The sequence below is a fragment of the Varanus komodoensis genome, unplaced genomic scaffold (genome assembly GCF_004798865.1).
Source record: "Varanus komodoensis strain SLA01 unplaced genomic scaffold, ASM479886v1 scaffold13_1, whole genome shotgun sequence".
Taxonomy (NCBI): Eukaryota; Metazoa; Chordata; class Lepidosauria; order Squamata; family Varanidae; genus Varanus; species Varanus komodoensis.
The window spans coordinates 5126492-5147754 of record NW_025335408.1 but is presented as its reverse complement, the minus strand read 5'-3'; the positions used below and the strand labels follow the sequence as shown (position 1 = coordinate 5147754).

At 39.7% G+C, this 21263-nt stretch overlaps 1 protein-coding gene and 1 long non-coding RNA gene across 3 annotated transcripts in view; both read right to left on the bottom strand.

The window, feature by feature from the left end:
• Positions 1-6347: 6347 nt before the first annotated feature.
• On the bottom strand, positions 6348-17031 carry LOC123019917. 2 transcript variants are annotated; one of them, XR_006413987.1, is made up of 3 exons: positions 14097-17031; positions 13105-13192; positions 6348-12600 (listed from the first exon to the last, which is right to left on the bottom strand). It is a non-coding gene; the product is annotated as an uncharacterized LOC123019917 (long non-coding RNA). The 2 variants fall into 2 exon arrangements; XR_006413986.1 differs by having other exon boundaries at positions 6348-13192.
• Positions 17032-17357: 326 nt separating this feature from the next.
• GXYLT1 (glucoside xylosyltransferase 1) overlaps positions 17358-21263 on the bottom strand; it is a 38113-nt gene continuing 34207 nt past the window's right edge. The window contains exon 8 of the mRNA XM_044423039.1: positions 17358-17813. Within this exon, the coding sequence (XP_044278974.1) occupies positions 17742-17813 (72 nt within the window). The 3' untranslated portion in view covers positions 17358-17741. The remainder of the gene's footprint in view (positions 17814-21263) is intronic.

Sequence of the window (21263 nt, the reverse complement as noted above, 5' to 3'; positions counted from 1 at the left end):
TCTGACAACTACTTGCCTCTCGCTCACAAAGGTGGAATGTGGTTTTCGATCTCCTTGATAGATCAAGAAGCTTTGCTGTATGATGGGTTTGGTTTTTCACTTAGGCAGCCAGGGCTGTTACTCAGTGTTCCTCATCGCCTCCTGTTTCTAATTGGATTCAGGTGTGCCCCATATGCACCATGCAGAGTAATTTCATTATGATCCTTGCTTTGTCCTAAGCTATCTCTTCCACGTCCTGTTCAATTCTCACAGGTCACCTTGTAACTGGGATCACTTGTGACAGATAAAATGAGGCAGGAGAGAATGAACTCAGATTCTAAGGATTAAAAAAAGTCATAATACAAACTTGATGGATGGGGACACTGCGAATTAGGAATTTTGTGTGGTCTTGAATAATCTGAATAACATTAAGATTACTTCTGTAGTTGTAACCAAAACATGATAGCAGAGAAAAGGAAGTCAAAATTGAATATAACTGCTATTTTTCCATGTTTCTAGACCTTCCCACCCCATGGTACAGTGTGACAGTGAATGTGGCTGCATCAAAATGCTCCTTTCTACTAACAGAAGGTTTCTGTCAGATGAGGAAGACTTTCAGGGAAAGAGAAGAAGCTTTGGCTCTAATCCAGGATAAAGAGCTGATTTAAATTCAATTAAAGAAGCAGTGGATTGGCACTAAATCAGTAACCCTCGACTGGCTTAACTTTGGCTGTGGAAGGCCAGCCCACACAACTTCTTCTTGTAAGACTGTTCATATTTGAGGGCTTTGCAGAACATGGAGCTCCAGCAGCTGTCTGGCCACCTAAAATGCATGTCCATAGCTCTCCCTTAGAGCATAACCTCAAACAGTCCTACAAAACCTTCTTAAGGTAAACTGACAGAAGTTGTAAAAAGAGGCTGTATCTTAATTGAGCAGGGCCTATAGCTTTAACAATATTTTCTGCAATCCACCAGTACAGCACAGAAACCCAGCAATTGCTAATGAATTTTCCATCCTTAGAATATCAGACTAAGGAAAACAGTTTCAAAATTAAAGAAGATCTGAAAAAAAAAGAAGGGGCTTTGTGGTCATGCTATTGATCTTGACGGCCTTGGGTATCTTTAAAAAAATAAATAGAGCTTTTCCAAAGACTAGCAAAAAGAGAATAATTTAATTGACAACAAGTAAAATTAGGTGGCAAATTAAAATTAGGTAGTTGCAGAATTCTGCTTGTCTTTGGCCAGGGCAAGGGCTAACATGGCACAAAGTGTTCTACTAGGGTTGTTTTCATTCTGTTTTGTTTTTAATTGAAGGTATGTGCAGCAACCCCATCTGGATAAATGAAAGCTAGATGCTGAATCAAGAAATAGATCAGATAAAAAAAGCTTGAGTATTAATGCAGGTCACATGCCATCTTTTGTTATGCACAATATGCTGCAGTCTCTTTCATCTGCAACTTTTATAATGCCAGGCATTGTTTTTCCTTCAAATAGATACTCATCTGATAGAAACTCATTGCAAGGAGTTCATGCCATATTTCAGTGTAGATCTGCCAGATCCAAATATTTCTCCATTGGAGCACTCTGAGCCTTTGTAGATGGTTTAAAATGTGCTAAACCAAGGAAGAGTGATTACTTTCAGTCTTTGCTTAATTCAGAAGAACATAGGTAGCACTTCAAAGCCATTGATCTCCAAGGGTTTTTCAAGTACTGGAGCCTGGTTAGAAAAATTGGCATGTATCAAAGAGCTGATGCCTAAAAATTGGTATCTGCTACAGTAAATGTGCTCGATAAAATCTGCTTAGTATGTTACATGCTTCACTGGCAGCCATTGCAAAATGAAAACCTGCACTGGGCCGTCATAGGGTGGAGATATTAATCACTCACACTTAGGAATATTCACAGACACACAAAGGAAAATGACTCTGCTGACATACTACTGAAGGAGGGAAATAGCAAGATCTAAATAAAAAAGGTGACAAATTATAATTTTGCTGGAAGGCCAACTACTCTCTTGGTCCTGTATGTTCTAGGCGGGCCTTCTCCCCCATCCCCAGCCCATACGTGCTAAGACTGAACGAAACCCGCTGAATTATTTCCTCTCACTATTCAGTGCACATGACTATAGGTGAAGAAAGGGGTGGGGGAATCCATGAATGTGACTAAAAGAAGGTAGTGGGGAAGTGCCACAGATAAGAGTCAAAAGAAAGAGAGAAACAAAGAAAATAGAAAGGAAGAGGAGAAAGCAAGAACACTTATATTTGTTTCTAAAACAGGAAATACTAAATACTTTCCCATTCAAAGATAACTAATACCATTGCGATAGAAGAAAGGAAAGCCATGGATTTAATCTGAAATGTGTGGGGAAAAAATGTGTTTCAATGGTGGCAATCCAGCATGAGGTCATGTGCTGTCTTGGGACCTGTTCTCTGTAAGTGCATTTCCAACATAAGGACATCAGAAGAGCCATGCTGGTTCAGATCATCTAGTCCAGGATTCTGCTCACACAATAGCCCGTCATCTGCCCATGGGATCCCACAGGTAGGGCATGAGTGTAAGGATACCCTCCAGACCAACTGGGATACCTAGGCAGACTGCCCTGATATTGGGGGTAGGACTACTAGTCCTCCATGCATTCCCCTTAGCCATTTAAAGTAGTCCGGCTGTGTGCTGTGTGAAGCAGTAGTAATAAGGACTGGAGTACTCATATAGTAATAATGGAATTTACTCAGTAGTAATAATGACTGCAGTCTTCAGCCCAAGTTCTGTTTATTTCAACAGGGCTTCGACATATTGTGTAATATAATCATGTGAATGAGAAAACTATATTTTCAAACAGTGGGAAATTTATCCATCTTGCATAAAAATTCTCCAAACTGGAAATGCTTTTGTTTACAATAGCATCATCCCAATCTGATGTTCTTTTCAAGAACAATCCTACTCTTCAAACAATATTATGCCTAACTCATGCATTTTTGCAGACATTTCTATAACATAAGTGGGGCTATTCCCAAAGTGAAACTTTAAAATCATGTTCAAACTCAGCTCCTAACCACATCCTTAGAGACACAGCTCAAGTTGAAGATGGTGCACTCCGGTACCCCCACCACCAACAACTTCAGCTAATCAGGACATTCAGAGATACCCTTTGAGGTATGTTTCTCCCCCAGGATGGCTCAAGTGCCTTGATCTTTGAAGAAATATCTATAATGAAAAATTAAAATATATTCAAGAATGATAATAAATAAAACATAGTATTCTTTAGCTGACTTATGAAATACCAAAAGCACAACTCCGTTTTACAAGAATATGGCTTCTTGCTGCATGTATTTACCAGTATTTACATTTCCAGTTGTTTCTGAATTCCAGTTTCAGATTTTGTGGAGAAAGGTAGTCTTCAGGGGGCTTTAATATCAGACAAGAAAGACAATGCATTCTAGTTCTCTTTTCTTTTCCTATCTTTCACAGGGAAGCAACATACAGGATGAGAGCACAATAGCACTGTTCCACCCATGATCTCCAGCAATTGGTATTCAGAGACATGCTGCTTCCAGTAATGGAGGTGACATATAGCCATCATGACTAATAGCCATTTCCTCCTTGTTAACTATTTCTACAGGGATTATAAGTATTAGCTGATATCAAAATGGTGTAAACTTGAGGTGAGTTTATATAATAAATCTTGTTTCTCTCTCTTTCTCTCTCTCTCAGGATGCTTGTGTAGCTGCAGAAGCAAATGACTGCAGAATTTGTTTTTAACTAAGGGAAGTAGAAGTAGCTATGTTGGTCAGTAAGGAGGGGATTAAAAATTGAGTATTCTCAAATAACACTGACACCATAAAAAATAAAAGACTTGCATTGACCAAAGACTTGGATATGTCCAATGTACTTTTTATCTTTAACTCTCCCATACTTTTGAAAATTCTCTGGGATTTGGAAGTTGTTTGCCTTATGGCACAGGAGTGCATTCTTCAAATAGCAAGCTCAAATTACTGCAAGCCAGGTTCCAGATGAGCATGGGGAAAACGTCATGACCTTTAGAGTGTCAGGGCCCAGGACTGGGAGTTGGGATCAGAGCAGGGCCCAGGTGACAGAGCATAGGGCCAGGCAGAGTCCAGCAGAGGGCCAGAGGCAAAGCCATAGTCCAAGGACAGTCCCAAGCCCAGTGAAGAGCCAGAAGCACAGATGTGGTCAAGGAACAGTCCAAAAGTCAAATTCCAAGAAGACAAGACAAAGGAAGGAACAGCAAAACAAGGAGGTCTGTATAAGCACAGGTAGCTGGGTGAGGGAATGCCAGCAGGATCCAGGAACAGGGCAAGGCAGGTAAGTGGACAGGGTCCAGTGATGCAGGGTAGGAGTCCAGAAAGCAAGAGTCCAGAAGGCACAAACACCACAGCAAGCTGGGAAGACATTTGGTGCCAAGGTAAGACTGGAGGGAAGAGCCTGTCCTCACCCAGGTCTCCCCACAGATGCTCATTAGGGTCAGAGAGCTCTAGTGGAACTGGGGTCCCCATCCCGTACCCGTACTCCCTGCTGAAGCTATTTTGTTTCTATCAGCAAATAGATTCACAGAGCAGTTCAGATCCTGACACAGCAATACAACGAAACCCATTAAATAGGTAGGCCATGGACTCTACAACACTGAAGGCATTCAAGATGCAGCTGGACAGCCATCTGTTAGCAATGCTTTCACCTGGAGTTGTGCATCGAGCAGGAGGTTGGACCCGATGGTTTTCTTGGCTTCTTCCAGCTCAGCTTTTCTGTGAGTCCAAGTAACTCAGCTAAGTCTAGTCCAAAATCCCCTTGAATATGCAGTTGCACAGTCCTAGTTGCACAGACCTTTGGATCCTGAGCTGAGGGTTTAAAGTGATGTGTTGCCATACGAAAGCGCTTTCTGTTGTACTCTGTGATCTGTCATTTGACATTTGGTCAATAATCATTTGAAAAATATCACTCACATTTCCCAACCTGTAAAATAGGAAAACTTGTAGTATTTCTTGCAGAGTTATTGTTAGGATGACCAAAGGATCAATTCAGTATTGATTAAGTTTGTTTTCACTGATACTGTTTTTAATATGTGCTTTTCAAATATCACATTAATCAAATGTATGATTCTTTATATAATATTTGATTCTGTTCTCCAGTATCTGGGGGCCAGAAGGTCATGGCAGCAAAATCTTCAGCAATTTTGTAAGAGGAAAAAAGCATTCAAAGTGCATACCTTATCTCCAAGCAGGATCATGCTTTTGGGAGGTTTCCAGAAATATGGTAAGTAACATATCTCCTCAGAAGATTATTGTGAGCTTTGGTGCCACAGCAGCAAATTCAGCAGAGGAGAAAGTGGGTGGTATTGGGAGGGCCACATGTAAGCTGTAGGTCATATGTTACCCACCCTTCCTGTATACCACAGGCTGGTCCAAAAGTATCACTTCCATGAAGGTTTTCCTTCATCCATAGCAGGGACTCATATCCAGCAAAAGCTCCCACTGATAACCTGGAGAAGAGCATATTTCTACTTCTTCCCTTCAGTACTTTGGAGAGTTCCACCAGAATAACTGCAAAAATTGCCAGCCCTGGTCCTTCTTTCAGCAGAAGCACACGGCTCACATGAACTCTGGGTATAACTCCACATATTGTCATACTCTAAACTTTGCAAAAACCATATTCATGTATACCTTCTTTTTAGTATCTACTTGCAATAAAAATGAAACCAATGTATCCACAACTGCATGGAAGAACATGAAAAATAGCATGATCAATACTGCCTGAAACCCTGGATAATCCCTTGTGAGTAGTTGTTACTAGTGTACTTCACAACTCCCCTCAATGCAATAATAGTAAATACGGTTCTATTTCCCACTTTGACATTGCAGATTGCACTGGGACATGTTAATCAGACTGTAACGGGTTTGTCATGTGGAGGTGGCCTATTATTTCCCAGACATTGTTGACAGTTTTCTAGTCTTCCAAGTACAGACATGGGATTGACAGCTACATATTCTTTCCTTTACCAGTAGTGTTTTTAATGGCCAAGTTATTGCTTATGGCACATTGATAATGAACTAAAAGACCAGCTGACATTTTCAGACCTTAATATCCCACTCTGTGGGATGTCTTCCAACTGAAATCAGGATAGAACCTACACTACTTAATTTTTGGCACTGGATAAAGACTTTCTTTTCAGCAAGCATTTTCTGACTGATGAATAGATTCTAGCCCCATTTCCTCTGAGTCATTTGCTTTTGCTGTGACTTTGTATTTTGCACTTAAATCCATTGCACACAACTCTGATCTACCTTCACATGGAACAGTTTATAAATTGAATAATAAAATTTATAAGAAATAATCTTTTTCAAACTACTTAAGAATTCCCATAACAAGCATCAGTTTATTGAGAATAAACCACAAAAATCATGACAAAACACTGCCAATAGCTTTTTTTCTGTCTAAACCATCACCAGTCCAAAATTTTGCATATTCTGATTGCAAAGTTACAATTATAGCTCTTTAATGAAGTCATAAGCCAGTTAAACTTTGTTCTCCTGCTTTATTGCATCGTAAGACTAGCCCATTAAAACTCTAATTGCATAAAGCATGGGTATTAATAATATTAATGGTACATATAATAATAATAATGCCATTTTCTAGTTGAGGCAAAATTTACATCCTCCACATCATGATTATTATTGTATTATATTTATGCACAATATTTAGGCATTAAATCCTTCATGGTCTGTCTCAAGAAAAAGTGAAATGTTCAAAGAAATGCTCTCTAGCTGAGCAACACTCAACAATTTGAAGGAAGGTTGCCTTCCCCAACTAGTACAAGGAGGGTGGAATTTACATATTTATACTTATTTTTAGGCAGTCTTTAAGGGGAAAAACATCTCTTTAAGGGCAGCACACATGATAAAAAATAGTGACATATCCAATCAGACAAATATATGTAAGATAATAAAAGGCATTATAAAAGCAGATTACACCAAGAAAACCCACAGTCCACAGATTAAGGGAAGCAAAGAACAAATGAGTCCTCAGAATTTTCTTGGAGATGTACAAAGAAGCAGCTTGATGAATGCCTGCTAGGACCAGATTCTAGAGTGCACGTAAGAAGACCTGCTCCCTTGTACTCATCAGCCTGAATGACCACAACTGTGAATGGTATCTGTTGATGACCTCAAAGTGTGAGCTGGTGGATATGGAAGAAGGCAACCCATCAAGTAACTTGGCCATTGAAGGCCTTAAAGGTTAAAACCAGCACATTGAATAACCCAGGTGCTAAGAGGTGGCACACATACTTTGCAGACAGAAGGTCCCAGTTCCTGGCATTTCCAGTTCAAAGGATGTCCTAGATCTTTTGGGGGTGTTGTTTCAATTGGATTCAGCTTCCACTTCCTCCTGACATGGAGTGAGAGAGCCAATACTGGCACAGAGACACTTGGTGTCACGAAGGAGGAGGAAAGGGAAAGCAATGCATATAGACTGGTCTGGAGGTGCTTCTACAAGAGACTTTTGTTGCACCAGCAGCCTGCCTCCTTCACATGGTTTTAGCGGGTGGGACTCCAATGACATCGCCTCCTACTGGAAACCTCCACAATATCTCTCATTGTTTTCCATACCACAAAAATCTGTGAAGAAAGAACAAAGGTTGCCTTCTAAATTGTAGCACTAGGCAACCTCTGTCGGGCAGCATAAACTCTCTTTTTTCTACATTTTCAGAATGAATACTGCAGGGGAGAGAAGTAGAATTCCAACTCTTTTAATGCAACCTGATAGGGAAAGCAAGGAAAGTAGTAATAGTGTGTGGAGCAGATTGTTCCATTGTTCTGTCAACATTTCTGAGTACGATTTAAAGTTTGAGCTATCATCTGAAACCCTTATATGACTTAAGATATATAATGACTATCTATGCAGAGAAGACTCGAGCCACCCACTAACATCAGCTACTGAGGCACACGTACATCTCTTAGAATCTGTGATTCTAGAAGCAGAGAATAATAAAGTCATTTGTTTGGAATAGCCCATCACCACCTTTATGCACATAGAATAGTATGAGTCAGCTAGGAAGCTCCAGCCCAAAAGGGTTGAGAAGGCCATGCTGATTGTATTTTTGCTCATGTCCCAATGCACCAGAGTCCTAAAAACACTGTTCAGCTCAAACCACAGCAGGTTCGCTGAAAAGAGAGTACAGTTCCTTAATTTTTAGCTCTTCAAAAGCAAACTCTGCATCAAAGAAAGATTCCCATGTCTGCAAGTTTTCAGAAGCACTTCTCTAGTTGGCTTCTGTAGGGCAAAACCTTTGGTATGGACATAAGGTGACACCATAATTATGGATAGCTTTAGTTTTTGTAAATTGCAGGCTTCCTGAACTTTCTTCTGGATTGTAAGCTCCAGTTTTGACATGGAAGACTGAGGGGTTTCTTCTTTTTTCTTTTTTATTATATTATATTAGGGAAATCTTCTTGGCTGGCACAGAATAAAATCTACTAGTATAAAAAATCCTATTATCAAGTCATTCCCTAATCATATTAGTATTTCTGCATCCTATTACCAACTGCTAGAAAATACAATTTTCTAATGAGAGGGGGTTTACTAATACAGTGTGAATGTTGCTAATATAATTTAAAGGTTGCTATCAAGCACTGTTTGTTCCTAGATTACAAAATCATTTCTCTGAGCTTATGCAGGGCGAGGGCAGGGGGGTGGGGGAGGGAATACTTGCAACTGGATTTCAGCCATGAGCATTAATTTTAACACCGTGGCAACCTAACACTAACCCAGAAGAATTTCTCCAATAGAGGGAAAAACTGGGGCAGTGTAGGTGGAAAGAATAGTGACTAAGGCAGGGTAGAGATGCTTTTTCAGTCTGAGAGTTGAGTCCCAGTCCCTGTAAAAGTATGGATGCGGCCAAAGCAAAGTAGGTGCAGCCAGGGCCAGTCCACACAGTCTGTCATGGATCCACACACATGCAGCTGGAATCAGGTCCTTAACCATTTGTTTAAACTCCCCTGATAGCTGTGTGCATATCGGAATTCTGTTAATACAGAACAGAACTGTGTTGCTATTTCACTCGGATTACAAAGCGGCATGTGCAAAGCAAGCAAACAAACAAACCCAATGACCCAGTGTACACATAATAACTAATAGTGGGTGACTAACTATTGGTTGTCTAACTCTTAATTAGTCATGGTAGCAATGAGTATTCCTCATGCTCCCACATGCTCAACATACTCGCTTTCCCAAGCAACTCAGCAATTCCCCTTTCCTAATTTATTAATTTTTTTTGTTGTACAGTCCAAAAAACCCCAAACTATACAATTAGAGATGGAGGGAAAAAGAACAGGTCTAAAACATGACAGTTTGTTAATGAAATCCAAAAAGATTCATAGCACTAGTTCTAAACACACACACACATTAAAATAATACCAGTATTAAAAATGTTTAAGCATATACATCACTAAGGCATCCCAAATAGTCATATATTTACCCATTTATAGATTATGCCTTAAAGCCCACCAATTTAAAAATGGAACTTTCACTGAAGCCTCCAGCCCATGTGTTATTGCAGCTGGGCATATATCCCAATAATATTAGATTATTAGCTTTAAAAAGGACATGGAAAATCCATTTACATTTACCTTGCATTAAATTCCCAGAAATAGATGGGTAATTCAAAAGAACATGTATCTCCTTAAATGGTAAAGAACATTCCATCATAAGGTTTATCTGAATTATTACCTCCGTCCAAAGGAAGATGGCATTCGGCATTGCCAAAACAAACAAAGAAGAAAGCATCACTAGGTTAAGATTGCTACCTCCACAAACCTGATCAACATACCTGTTGCATGAACCTTTCCCACCCAGTCTCTTTTCACTTGCTATGTAATTGCTGCCATCAGGTGCATTTGCAGTAAAAAAAGAAAACACACAAACAAAATCCATGTTCTTTTAGCTTAGAAACTGCTTTTTCTGTCTAACTGAATTGTGCAGTCCCTTGGCATTTCAAGAAGTCACATTATATGTAGCATTATTATGAATATTCTGTTTGCCCAGGTGTACATACAAATCTTGTCCTCTCAAAGCAGGAGAAAAGAGAATTTTAATACAACAACATTCTAGGGCACTAGCTAGTAGCTTGGCCTTTGCTTCAGAGACAGATCTTCCTGTGGAGATGGGGTAGTGGAGATCTCCGAGAACCAGTCTTCCCCTAATCTCCTGACATGGGCGGCTTCTTAGTATCATCTCTACTACAAAGATTGCATACACTCATCCAATTCCCCAAGAAATGCCACATGAAGTCATGCTCTAAGACATACCACTGAACCTCCTTACGGTATGTAGTGTAAAATTAAAAAATTAGGACCATAGTGGGGAAAACTGTGCTACAGAATTCACTTTCAACAGTTTGACTTTTTTAATTTCAAAAAAATCTTTAAAGGGCTTTGAAAAAGAGAATGAATCGACCTGTTTCAGAAAACTTTTCTGCAACTTTAGGCTGCTGTATTAATGTTACTAAATGCAACATTGTTTTTGACATGTTTCTTGAGATTGTGTTGTTAATATTTGACCGTTACTGTTTTGTTGAAAAGAGCAGTGTTGCTTTTGTATGTTTGAATATAAATGCATTGCTAAATATAAATGACATGAAAATATTGTGTTGGTTACTTAAAAAAAAACAAACTCAGTGTGAAAAGTTATTGTTACAGAAGGTTCTCTTTAACAATTGCAGAACCAAGTCTTGGAAACAACATGGTGAGCTCCGAATGGCAGCCTCTTTGCATCTGTGAATCCAAATGTTGTCCTCGTAGTTTTTATTTCATTTTCCCCGAATATCTCATTTCTCTTTTAGAGAGATTTACATTCTTTGCTGAAACATTAATTTGCAGGATCAAACTCAACAAGTATCCTCACATTTTCCCTTTGTCGACTTACAGAGTTATAAAGTGTCAATTTATTATTCCACTTTTAATAAAAAATAAGAATTAGCCAAGATCTGAAAAATCATTTTGCAGACACCATCAACATTCACCATATTTTGCAATGACAATATTAGACCCTATTCAAGTTTACAATTAATTACCAAATGAATATGAATAAATAATCGGTAACTTAGTTTGATGTTGAAGATCAAAAAGATTATAATGGATGGTGATATTCTGTAGTTCTTGCTTCTTTACTTATTTATCTTTCCTGGGAAATATTAACTAGATATACATTATGTATGTGTGTTATCTATTATATATTTGTGCATTTTTGGAGTTTTGTAAATTATGTTATAAAAATTGTGAGGATCTTCTAAGAGTGCAATCCAAGGAGACTGTCCTTGTCCTTCTGAACTTGGAGTTTTACAGGCATCTTATGCATGGTGCGAAGCATCTGGAGGCAAAGTTTTCTTCTGTGCTCTTCCTGCTATGCAAAACTCTCACACTGATGATAAGTGTTCAGCCTCAGAGTGGGTGGGAAGCCAGGAAAAGCCTGCCACATATTTCATGTGCTTTTCTTCACACCCCAAAGAGCTCATCTACAAGGCCACATTGCAACCTTTGAGCTGAACCACAGCAGTTCTTTCTGTGCTGGCTGGGTGGGCATTCTGAGTCTGAAGTCCCAGCTCCAACTTTCAGCACCTTTCAACACCTTTCAGCAAGGTTGGAGCTTGGAATCCTATTGCCATCTAGGACTGTGTGTAATAACTTTTAGGAATCCAGTGTCAGATGCTAGACTAGCTCTCCTGATGTTTTTTAGGTCAAAAGACTTAAGAAGACGATTGCAGAAGACCTGACAAGGAAAGTGAGGATAATCCCAAAAGCCACACATAGGTTTGCCATTGACAGTAAGTGGAGAAAGGTATTGTGTTTGCTGTGCGCATGATTTATTTCACCGTACTGCTGGCACTCAATTGTTTGCTTTTCAGATGTATGTTTATAAATGATATTTACAACCTCTTATTTAGTGAGCAGTTACTAAAGCTGTGTATGATTGCATACAATATAGCTGAAATGCTTTTATCACCACTGTATGTACATGAGCAAAGAACAGAATCTGAGCAGTTAACAAAAATCAAAATGGCAAAATACTTGTAGTCAATTCTGGTTGGTGTTCTATAACAGCCATGTTTTAGCCTGCATCCAAGGAGGTTCTCATCTCTTCATGCAGCTGGAGAGAGAGATCTTGTTTACCTCTCTTCCCACCCCTCTTTGGGTTCATGAAAGAGGTTGTCTGGGAAAAGTGGTGTAAGCTTGGAGACCAAAAGAGGGAGAATGTAAAAATGAACTGGGGGAAAAAGGCTAAGGAGCAGACTGTGAAGAAATGAAAATAAAACCAGATTGACAACTGCTTCTACCTACTTCACAGTTCTACACTTACATTATCAAAAAAACTAGTTCTGATCAACAGCCTTTTTTGAACAAAAAATTAAATCCAGGTTATTTATTCAGATAAATAATTCAAGACAGCTTCTTATTGAGGGTTTATCGCAAGAGCGAGATATCTCAGATATTCTAGATGACATTTCTGGGCTTCCTCAGAATACGGGGGCTTGCCACAACCTTCATCCACCACTAGAAGCTGATGTTGGAATGGGGTATAATCATTTTCTGAACACAAGAGTAGATCCTTAGAGCCCTAAGCAGAGAAACGTAACAGAAGGAAGACTTTTGGTTTTTCCAAACCCTTGGAGATCCCAAGCCCACACTTTCCAAAAGCATTTCTTAGGCTGGGCTTACAAACTGCACCTCATCTGTGTTCTCATGGAAGAGCATGCATGTTATGGCTGTAGTTTCATCTTAGCATTTCTGCACCTTCTCCACTATGCATGAATTTGTAAAAGAGCTGACTCTGTTCCTTTAAAAAGTGGTGGTTGTCTCCTACCATTATTATAACTACTATAAAAGTGCTGGTAACACTACTGAATCCACAAAATCAATATTCAGTTTATGGAGATTTTAGTTCCATTGCAAGAGTCACCTTCATTTGCAGAAGGATTGTGCAGATTTTATGTTCCATAAAGCAAACGAGAATAGTTAACAAAGTATTATTCCAAAAGTGTAACTTCAATTGTTCCACTAGCTTAGGAAGCACGATTGAAGAGTCTGTAGTGTTGCTTTGAAAAAACTCTGCTAACAATACCTTATTTCAATGCTGCAACAAAGGGAGGAATGGCGCCATCTGCTGCACATCTTGAAAATGCCAAGAGAAACTCACAGCTCATTTACAACTGAAATATAAGATCAGAAATCATATATATAGTGCCTCTGGTTGTGCTGAACTAAATCGACATAATCTTATTTCAATATGAAATTAAATGATAGCTAAAACAAACAGTCAAAGCCAGAATGCTGCAGCAAAAAAGTTTCTTCTTCTGTCATCTCCTCCTCTTCCTCTTTGTCATTATGATTTAATACCACCTGATAGCCAAAGTTCTATGAGCACTTTACAACAGCAGCTAAAATACAGTAAAATGAAATTTGAAACACAAAATAACAATACAAATACTATAAAAATGCAATACAATTTCTTGGGCACCTAACAAACATGCATCAGTTTTCATATAACTCAACAACGGTGGCCATGATGACACGCAGGCAAACACAGACGTTATTTCAAATTTCTGTCTAGTAGGTTAGATTGTTCTCATTTTCATTGTGGAATGCACACAAGAAGTCTGATCTAGACCCACATTGTGTGAGGTTTCATTGCGTGAACTCAAACACTGCCTAATTCTAGAGACTTCTGGAGTATGCAAACAATTGGCAAGACTGAGGCACCTTAACAAGAGAGAACTGAATTCACTTGCATGACCATTTTAAAATCAGAATTATAGACTTAATCATAGATATTTCCCCTTTTTACTGACAGGGGAAAGAGATTTAAAATTATGTCATAAAAATAAGATACCATAAGCTAGGAATACAAGTCTGTGAGAACTTATTGACACTATACACTATAAACTACTTAGTAGTAGGCAGTAGAATTGTCAGACTGGCAGTGTTTGCTTTTGTTTTAATTTGGAAAGCATTTTTGTGAGCCAGGCAATCATTTCTGAGATGGTGGAGATCAGTCAAGTCTGGTCTTTTAAAGATCCTCAGAATTACATGGAAGGTGGTTGCTAGTCAACTCACGTTTTCCGGTCGATGCATGTTTTCCGAGATGGTGGCTTGCCATGCTCTTTATAACCATAGTAAAGCTTTGAATGTCAAGTAAATAGCAAGGGGGTCCAAAAATGAAGGCTAGAATGAGAGAAGTAGAACAGATTTAGTATATTCAGTTAATTACCCTATAGCAGTAGACACAATGCTCTCTGTCCTAACAGATGTTTCAGTAATGGGATTCAGGAATATTAAGGAATGTTTCCTTTCCAGACAGATGTTTTCAGAAAACTTTTTTTCATGATACTGAGATGTCCATTCATTTACAACATTATAGTTACTGAAGGGTTTCTAAAGAATAATATCTGATTGATTCATATCTTCCTGTTTAAAAAGAACCTTACATAAAATTTGTTTCTCTGCCTGTCCAAGTTTCTGTTCAAAAAGTTCACAAACATTGCACATTGATTTCCAGGCCCCATGCATGGCTTTCCAGACAACAGTACGCAGAGTGGAGGGAAATTGTACCTCTCTCTCCCTCCCCCCGCCTCTCCCTCTCTCCCTCTCTCTCTCACTCTGTGTGTGTGTGTGTGTGTGTGTGTGTGTAATATTGATTGGTGACCATTGATTCAAATTCCCAGGCTATCAACATATTAGTTACTTTAAAGGAAAAGACTTTCAACTCCTTTTTTTCCTTTCACAAGCATAAGACTAGATAAATCCTCTTCTCTTCTTTCTCCTCTTGAATTTTTTTATTTCATGCTGAAAAATAGTATCGAACTACTTGCAGAAAGGAAGAAACTGTGTGGTTCCATATATATATAAGACCAGAGGTGGACAACATAAGGACCACCAAATATTTTAACCTACAGCTTCTACTGTCCCCATGTCAGAGGTTATGCTGCCTAGGGCTGATAGGAATTAGAAGCACAAACATCCGGTGGCCAACAAGTTGCCCCGGCCCAGCCTAGAGCCTTAACAGAAACATCAAGGCTCTAATATTTTGTTCATTTAGATGAGAGTAATTCCCACTGATCTCACTGAGCCCTGCTTCTGAGTACATGTGGAGGATCATGTCCATGGCTGCAATCCTGTGCACCCTTACCTGGAATTCATGTTGTTGAGCACAGAGAGATGAACTTCTCTAAGCAAACATGCCCAAGGTTGGCTGCATTCATTAATTAAACTAGGAAAAAAGTCTAAACCTGGATGGTGATTCATCATCTATGGTATATTGATAGGCCTTATTTACATGTACTGTGGATAAAGCAGATAATTATCTAGATATTTCTGGATTTCTTTCTTTTTGACAAGTTGTCATATAGGTCATGCTGTGAAGGAAATTTATGAGATATCTGCTGAGGGTCTTTCAGGATATATGCGTATGTGCATGCATGTGTGATATTGTAATTGGTCGGAGCTATAGAATGAAAAAAATAAAGTTTTAATGATATGCAAATGCTTTGCATATGCACATCTATGATCACAGCATAGGTTTAGGAAGTGGAAAAAATCTGCCTGTGCTACAATAAGTTTCAGTAAGAGGCAGGGCAGTGAGTAGGTCTGAGTGTTGGTCTAGGGATGCAGGAGATCCAGGCTGCAGTTCCCACTACGCACGGCACTGGGTGACCTTAGGACTTACTTACTATGAGGATAAAATGGAGCTATGCCACCCTCCTTGGATTCCTTACACGAATGAAAAAGGACAGGATATAGATGCGATTAATAAGAATCACATTAATAAGAAATTAATATTTCATTTAACTATTTATTTATTTAGCCACGTATTTTTAGGCCTCCTATAATTGCTGAGGCCTTCCTAGGGGGCTTACAATGCAATGTACAATGTGCAATATTTTTTGTATTTTGGCAGATGATAAAACAGCTCATTAGTCTGATTTATTTATTTGAGGTATTTTTATAATGCTTCTCAGACAAAAAGTCACCCAGAGTGGCTTGCATATAATCAAGTAAAAGAAAAACCAAAAAACAATAATACCTGCTTACTAGCTTATAGTCTAAAAAGATACAAAACAAAGGAAAGGGGGACTTCAAATACAAGGGAGCATGTGTTTTTTGAACTATATTCTGTTTAATTTAGTAAAAATTCCTAATGCAAAATGAGGCCGCTAGAAGCCCTTGCCTCAGAATCCATCCATGTTGGCAGGATTCATTCTGGGAGCTGAAGCTGGCAATCCTCATCTTCCTGCCCGAAGCCTAGGAGCAGAGAAAGAATGTCTCAGTATCCAGTGGAAGTCCAAGTACTGCATTAGGGCTCAGGAGACCCAGATCAAATCCCAGTTCAGCCAGGGAAACCTGACTCTCCTGTGATCTCTCAGGCTGACGTACCTCACAAGGTTGTTGTGAAGACAAAATGGAGGAGAACCAACCCTGTGCTCCAAGGAGGGACAAGGTATAAGTAAAAATGAAAAAAGAATATAAAGGTGCGGACACCCAGTTAGAGTTCCCAGCATGTCAGACACCGCTGCTTCTCTTAGTACAACAGTGCATTTGCAGGAGGAAGCAGAGACGGACAGCTTCTGCAGCTTGAAAGGGAAAATATTCTCTCCGCTGCTCCCACTGGCTGCCCTACCTCCTGTCTCATTAGTAATTTTCTTTCCTAGCCCACTGTGGGTAACCAAAGCATGATCTAAGTGCCGTTTTGGCAATCTTTTTGATTTGTTAACCAGCAGAGGTTACCCTCTAACTCATCAAGGACTTTCATTAAACAAAAATGTGTGATCTGGGTCATTTTCCATTGATTTTTTACAAGCAGCTGTCCTCAAGGAAGGGGATGTCTTGAAGTTATTCTCTCTGTATGTGTAATTTAACATTGTGCCTATGAATTCCTCAGTAGACCTTTTGTCTTGCTGCATGCTGGTTTTTTTTGTTTGTTTTTTGCTTACCACTTTTGGGGAAAGCAAAGAAAAAGAAAGTGGGAAGGGGGGCTTACCTTTGAAACAGGAGCCGAACTTCTATGGAGTACTTAGTAGTCCAATAATTTTAAAATGCTAGTTCCCATTCTGATAACATGTTTGGTCTGGTCTGGTCTGGTCTGGTCTGGTCTGGTCTGGTTTGTTTTGGCTTGTTTTGCTTTGGTTTCATTTAATTTTAAGTAGAAATAAGTTGACAACAACTGAAATATTTCTTTGTGGATTTTGTTTCAACAGAAACTATATAAGGTTAAAGACAAATGGAATTCATGCAGCAGTTAGTTACAATCAGCTTTTCTGAACACATTCAATATAAATATATGCTGTGTAAGACACTAGATTATGGGATTACATCTAAATGTGGATCATCACTGGGTGTGAATATATCAGTCACAATTTATTGTATGTAGAGCCCAACCCTATGCATGTTTATTCACAAAGAAAGTCCTACTACATTCATTAAGAGTTACTCTCAGGTAATTATGCACAGGGTTGACACATCCAGAACCATTACATTCAAGTAGACAAAGGCTGATATTCCAGTAGCCTGCACTGGGATTTTTCCTATTATTATTCAATGTGGCGGCTCTTAAGTCTCCTTATAAGTCATGGCTTTTCTGGAAAACCCTTCTGCCTAGCCCCAGATGGAAGAGAAATCCATTTTGACATGCTTGAAGGAACACTTGCCTTTATATAACTTCATTTTTCAGCCCTGGCAACTGCAACACCAGAGCTATTGGACTGCTCAGCAAAGCAGATTGGATGAGGAGAGTGGTAGCGCCCAGTGGTCCCTTTCCACCAGAAATGGATGTATGTGCTGCGAAAATATGATTTCAGGGTCAAGCGAATCAAGTGGGGAAGAAACTGACAAAACACAATAGTGAGATGATAAAAATGGAATGGAGTTAATAGTTCCCCTCTTCCTTGTGATTCCAACCTCCCTCCCTCCCTCCCTCCTTCACCACTTAGGATTTTCTTTTATTATAGTTGTTTCCCTGTTTTCTCTCACTGTTGTTGATTCTCCTGAACACTATGTGCACTCTGCAGTCTGTCAATTTCCTTGTATATTACTTGCTCAGCTTTGGCTCTTCTCTTGACAGGTCCAAGGTTCACTATCAAGGGAAACGCACAGTTGCAAACGACACAGACAGATGGATCTGTACACTTGCAAAGGGATACGGTGGAGAAAGAAATAAAATAACAAATACAAACCCATTAGTTTGCTTCAGAAGTGCTGAAAAAGAAAAAAAGAAAGTTTGTGATGGAGTAATAGGCATCCCAAAATGCCATTGTGGTGTTGGGAGAGCTGCAGCCATCACTGATAAGGGAAGAGTGAAGCAGGAAGCAGCACTGGCAAGACCAAGAATGGCAGCAGGGGATGTTTGCTGCTCCTACCAGGCAGCTCCGTGGCGCCTTCAACAAGCCACACTGCTAGGTTCACAAAGCACAGCAGGCCACCCTGAGAACCAGCCACCTTGAAAGCCCTGGGCCTGGTTCTGTGCGCAAAGACAGGCCTCTAGTCAGCCGAAACCTTCGGGGGAGGAACCAAGAGACAGAGGGGCAGTTCATCTGGCTTGCAGGCCTATTAAAGACAAGATGAGCAACTGCTTTTAATGGAAAGAAAGAGGGAGGAGCAGGCAAAGGAATTTAGTAGCAGCCTGCCCTTCCCAACCACTTGTGACTCCAGGCTCACATGAAGTAAAACACACACACACACACATTTGAATGAACTGGTTCGAACATTAATAAGAAAAGATTAGATTTCCACCTCTTCAGAAACATTCTGCCTTGCCGAATCCCTAGCTAATGATATATATCCTCGTGAAAAAGCTCTCATGCCCCAAGCTGTGATGTAATTTTGAAAGTCATTCTCCATGTTAGTATGTTGAGAGCTGATATGCATTCCACAGTACTTTTCTCCAGCAAAATGCATTATTCATTGATGAAGAAACTTTACTTAATGCATGCTAAGGTTGAAAGTGTTCACAGGCTCTTTCATCAGACAGCAGCAAGAATAAATTACGCAGTTAGAGAGGTTATACTATGCCACCTGTCCAACACTCACAGATTTATGTCTGCTTTCACAAACAATGTACTATGCAACATAAATCTTATCATCAAAGCCACAAGTATATACATTTAGCCTAAAGCCTTGTTCGTCAATTAGGCAAATCACGGACTGTGTAGGGCCGTCAAAGTCACTGCCTCTTTCCTGCTCATTTGTCTGCACGCTTTTCCCTGCCGCTTGTGCTGGCTTCTGTAGCCACTTGGCTGCTGCATTGCTTATGATTGGCTACACCACCAGGCACAATCCAAGTAGGATTTGGGTGCAGGGAACCATGGCAAACAGCAAGTGAACAGGACAGAGGACAATCTTATGCTCTGACTGAGAAGGGCCTTACTAGGAACATAAAGCAGGCAACAGGAGTGGTATCCCCATCAGTGCCCCCATTACTGCTTTGAGAAGGGCTGACACCATGAGGAAGTTTTCTCTAGTGGTACAACCCTTTGGGTGCAGACTGGGGCCTTTCTTAACTCTGAAACTGGCATTACCTCCAATGAACTGGTAAAGCTAAGGTTGCCCACTTCCTCCTTTTTGTAGAGAAATGCTGTTTCATATGCACTTAATTACTGTTCATATGCATTGAGTTTAATCAACTGAAATGCCTAATAGCAGATTTGTGCAAGAAACTTTTACAGAGAGGTTGTGATGCAGCTAGAAAACATTGGTATGGGTTAGAGGTGATTTAGTTCCAACTGGGCAACTGCATTACTCTTTTTCTTTATGATCATGGAAAATTCTGTCAGGACAAATTTATCAATCTTAAACTATACTGAATGTATTTTGCAAAGCTGGTGAACTAACTGGATTAAGTGCACACATTCAAGACAGATGGGTGAGAATGCACACCTGAACGAAAACAAGATAGTTGAGTCCTGATGGTGAAGTATATACCTGATAGTAATGGCCTCAGCTTGTTCAATAACTATTTAAGATGATGAGTGCCCCTCCATCATGACCGATGAAGTAGTTTGCCTATAATTCAAATATTCAAGAGTTGATACATAGAATTGCTGGCATCTTCACCCTGTGAGAGGGAAACCATGATTCTGTCCTGTCATTTTTCCATGCTGAGCAGTAACCGTCAAGACAAGGACTCCTGCCAACACATATTTACTTACACTGTCTCCATTTATGGCACATGATGTAGTAATATTTTGACATCTTTCTGTTATTTGGATCAGGGCTGGATCTTTTTTTCTATTTAGTTTCTCTATTGCCCATACTGAGATGAGTTTTTAGTTGGTGATGTTTTGATTTTAAGCAATCAACATTTATTAATAAAGAAATTCTGTTATAGACCTATGTAAATATGAGCATAATATGAGTTACAGTACATGGCAAAAAGCTTTCTTCTCCTCCTCTCCAGTCTCTAGCTATTCTGGTCAGTTTCAATGGAACAGCATTTTTGTGTGCAAGAGTTACACTGAGAAGATAAGCAAAATACTTTGCCCCATCGGATTGTTTCCTGGGATGAACCAAGGAATAATGCTAACCATTGTTCAGTCAAGCATCTTTTGTTCCTTCCTTCCTTCCTTCCTTCCTTCCTTCCTTCCTTCCTTCCTTCCTTCCTTCCTTCCTTCCTTTTAAAGCAGGAATGTGTCCTCCAGAAATTTGACTTACAATCCCCATGCATCCCTCACAACTAGCTATGCTGGCTAGGTCTAGTGGGTGTTGTTCAGCTATTCAGTCATGTCTGACTATAAGCAATCCCATGGGCCAAGTCTTTGCCACACGTTTTGATCCAGTGCCACTTCTTTCAGCTGAATTATGCTGTTGCTCATATCTTCTTTGATGGAGTCTAACCACCGCATTCTTTGGCAACCTGGTTTTCTCTTGCCACTGAGCATTCCAAGCATATCTTTTTCTAATGAGCGTGATCATATGATGTGGCCAAAGTGAGTGAGTCTCAGGTATGTTATTTTGCCAACTAGGAATATGTCTGGATTAACATGTTCTAGCATGATTACCTTGTGGGTGTTATAGTCCAGAGCATCTGGAGACTGCCAAACACAGAAATGGAAACGGGAGAAAAATCTATTTTCCAACATCCCATTCAGCTGACAGGATCAGTTAAATGTTGCCATTCCGCAATTTAGGGTGACTTTCCCCTGCCTCCTTTCTTACCAGAAATAACTAGCAAGCTGTAGGAAATAGCTTTACTTTAGCAATGCCATTGATTTATTTCATTGTGGTATCAGGGGA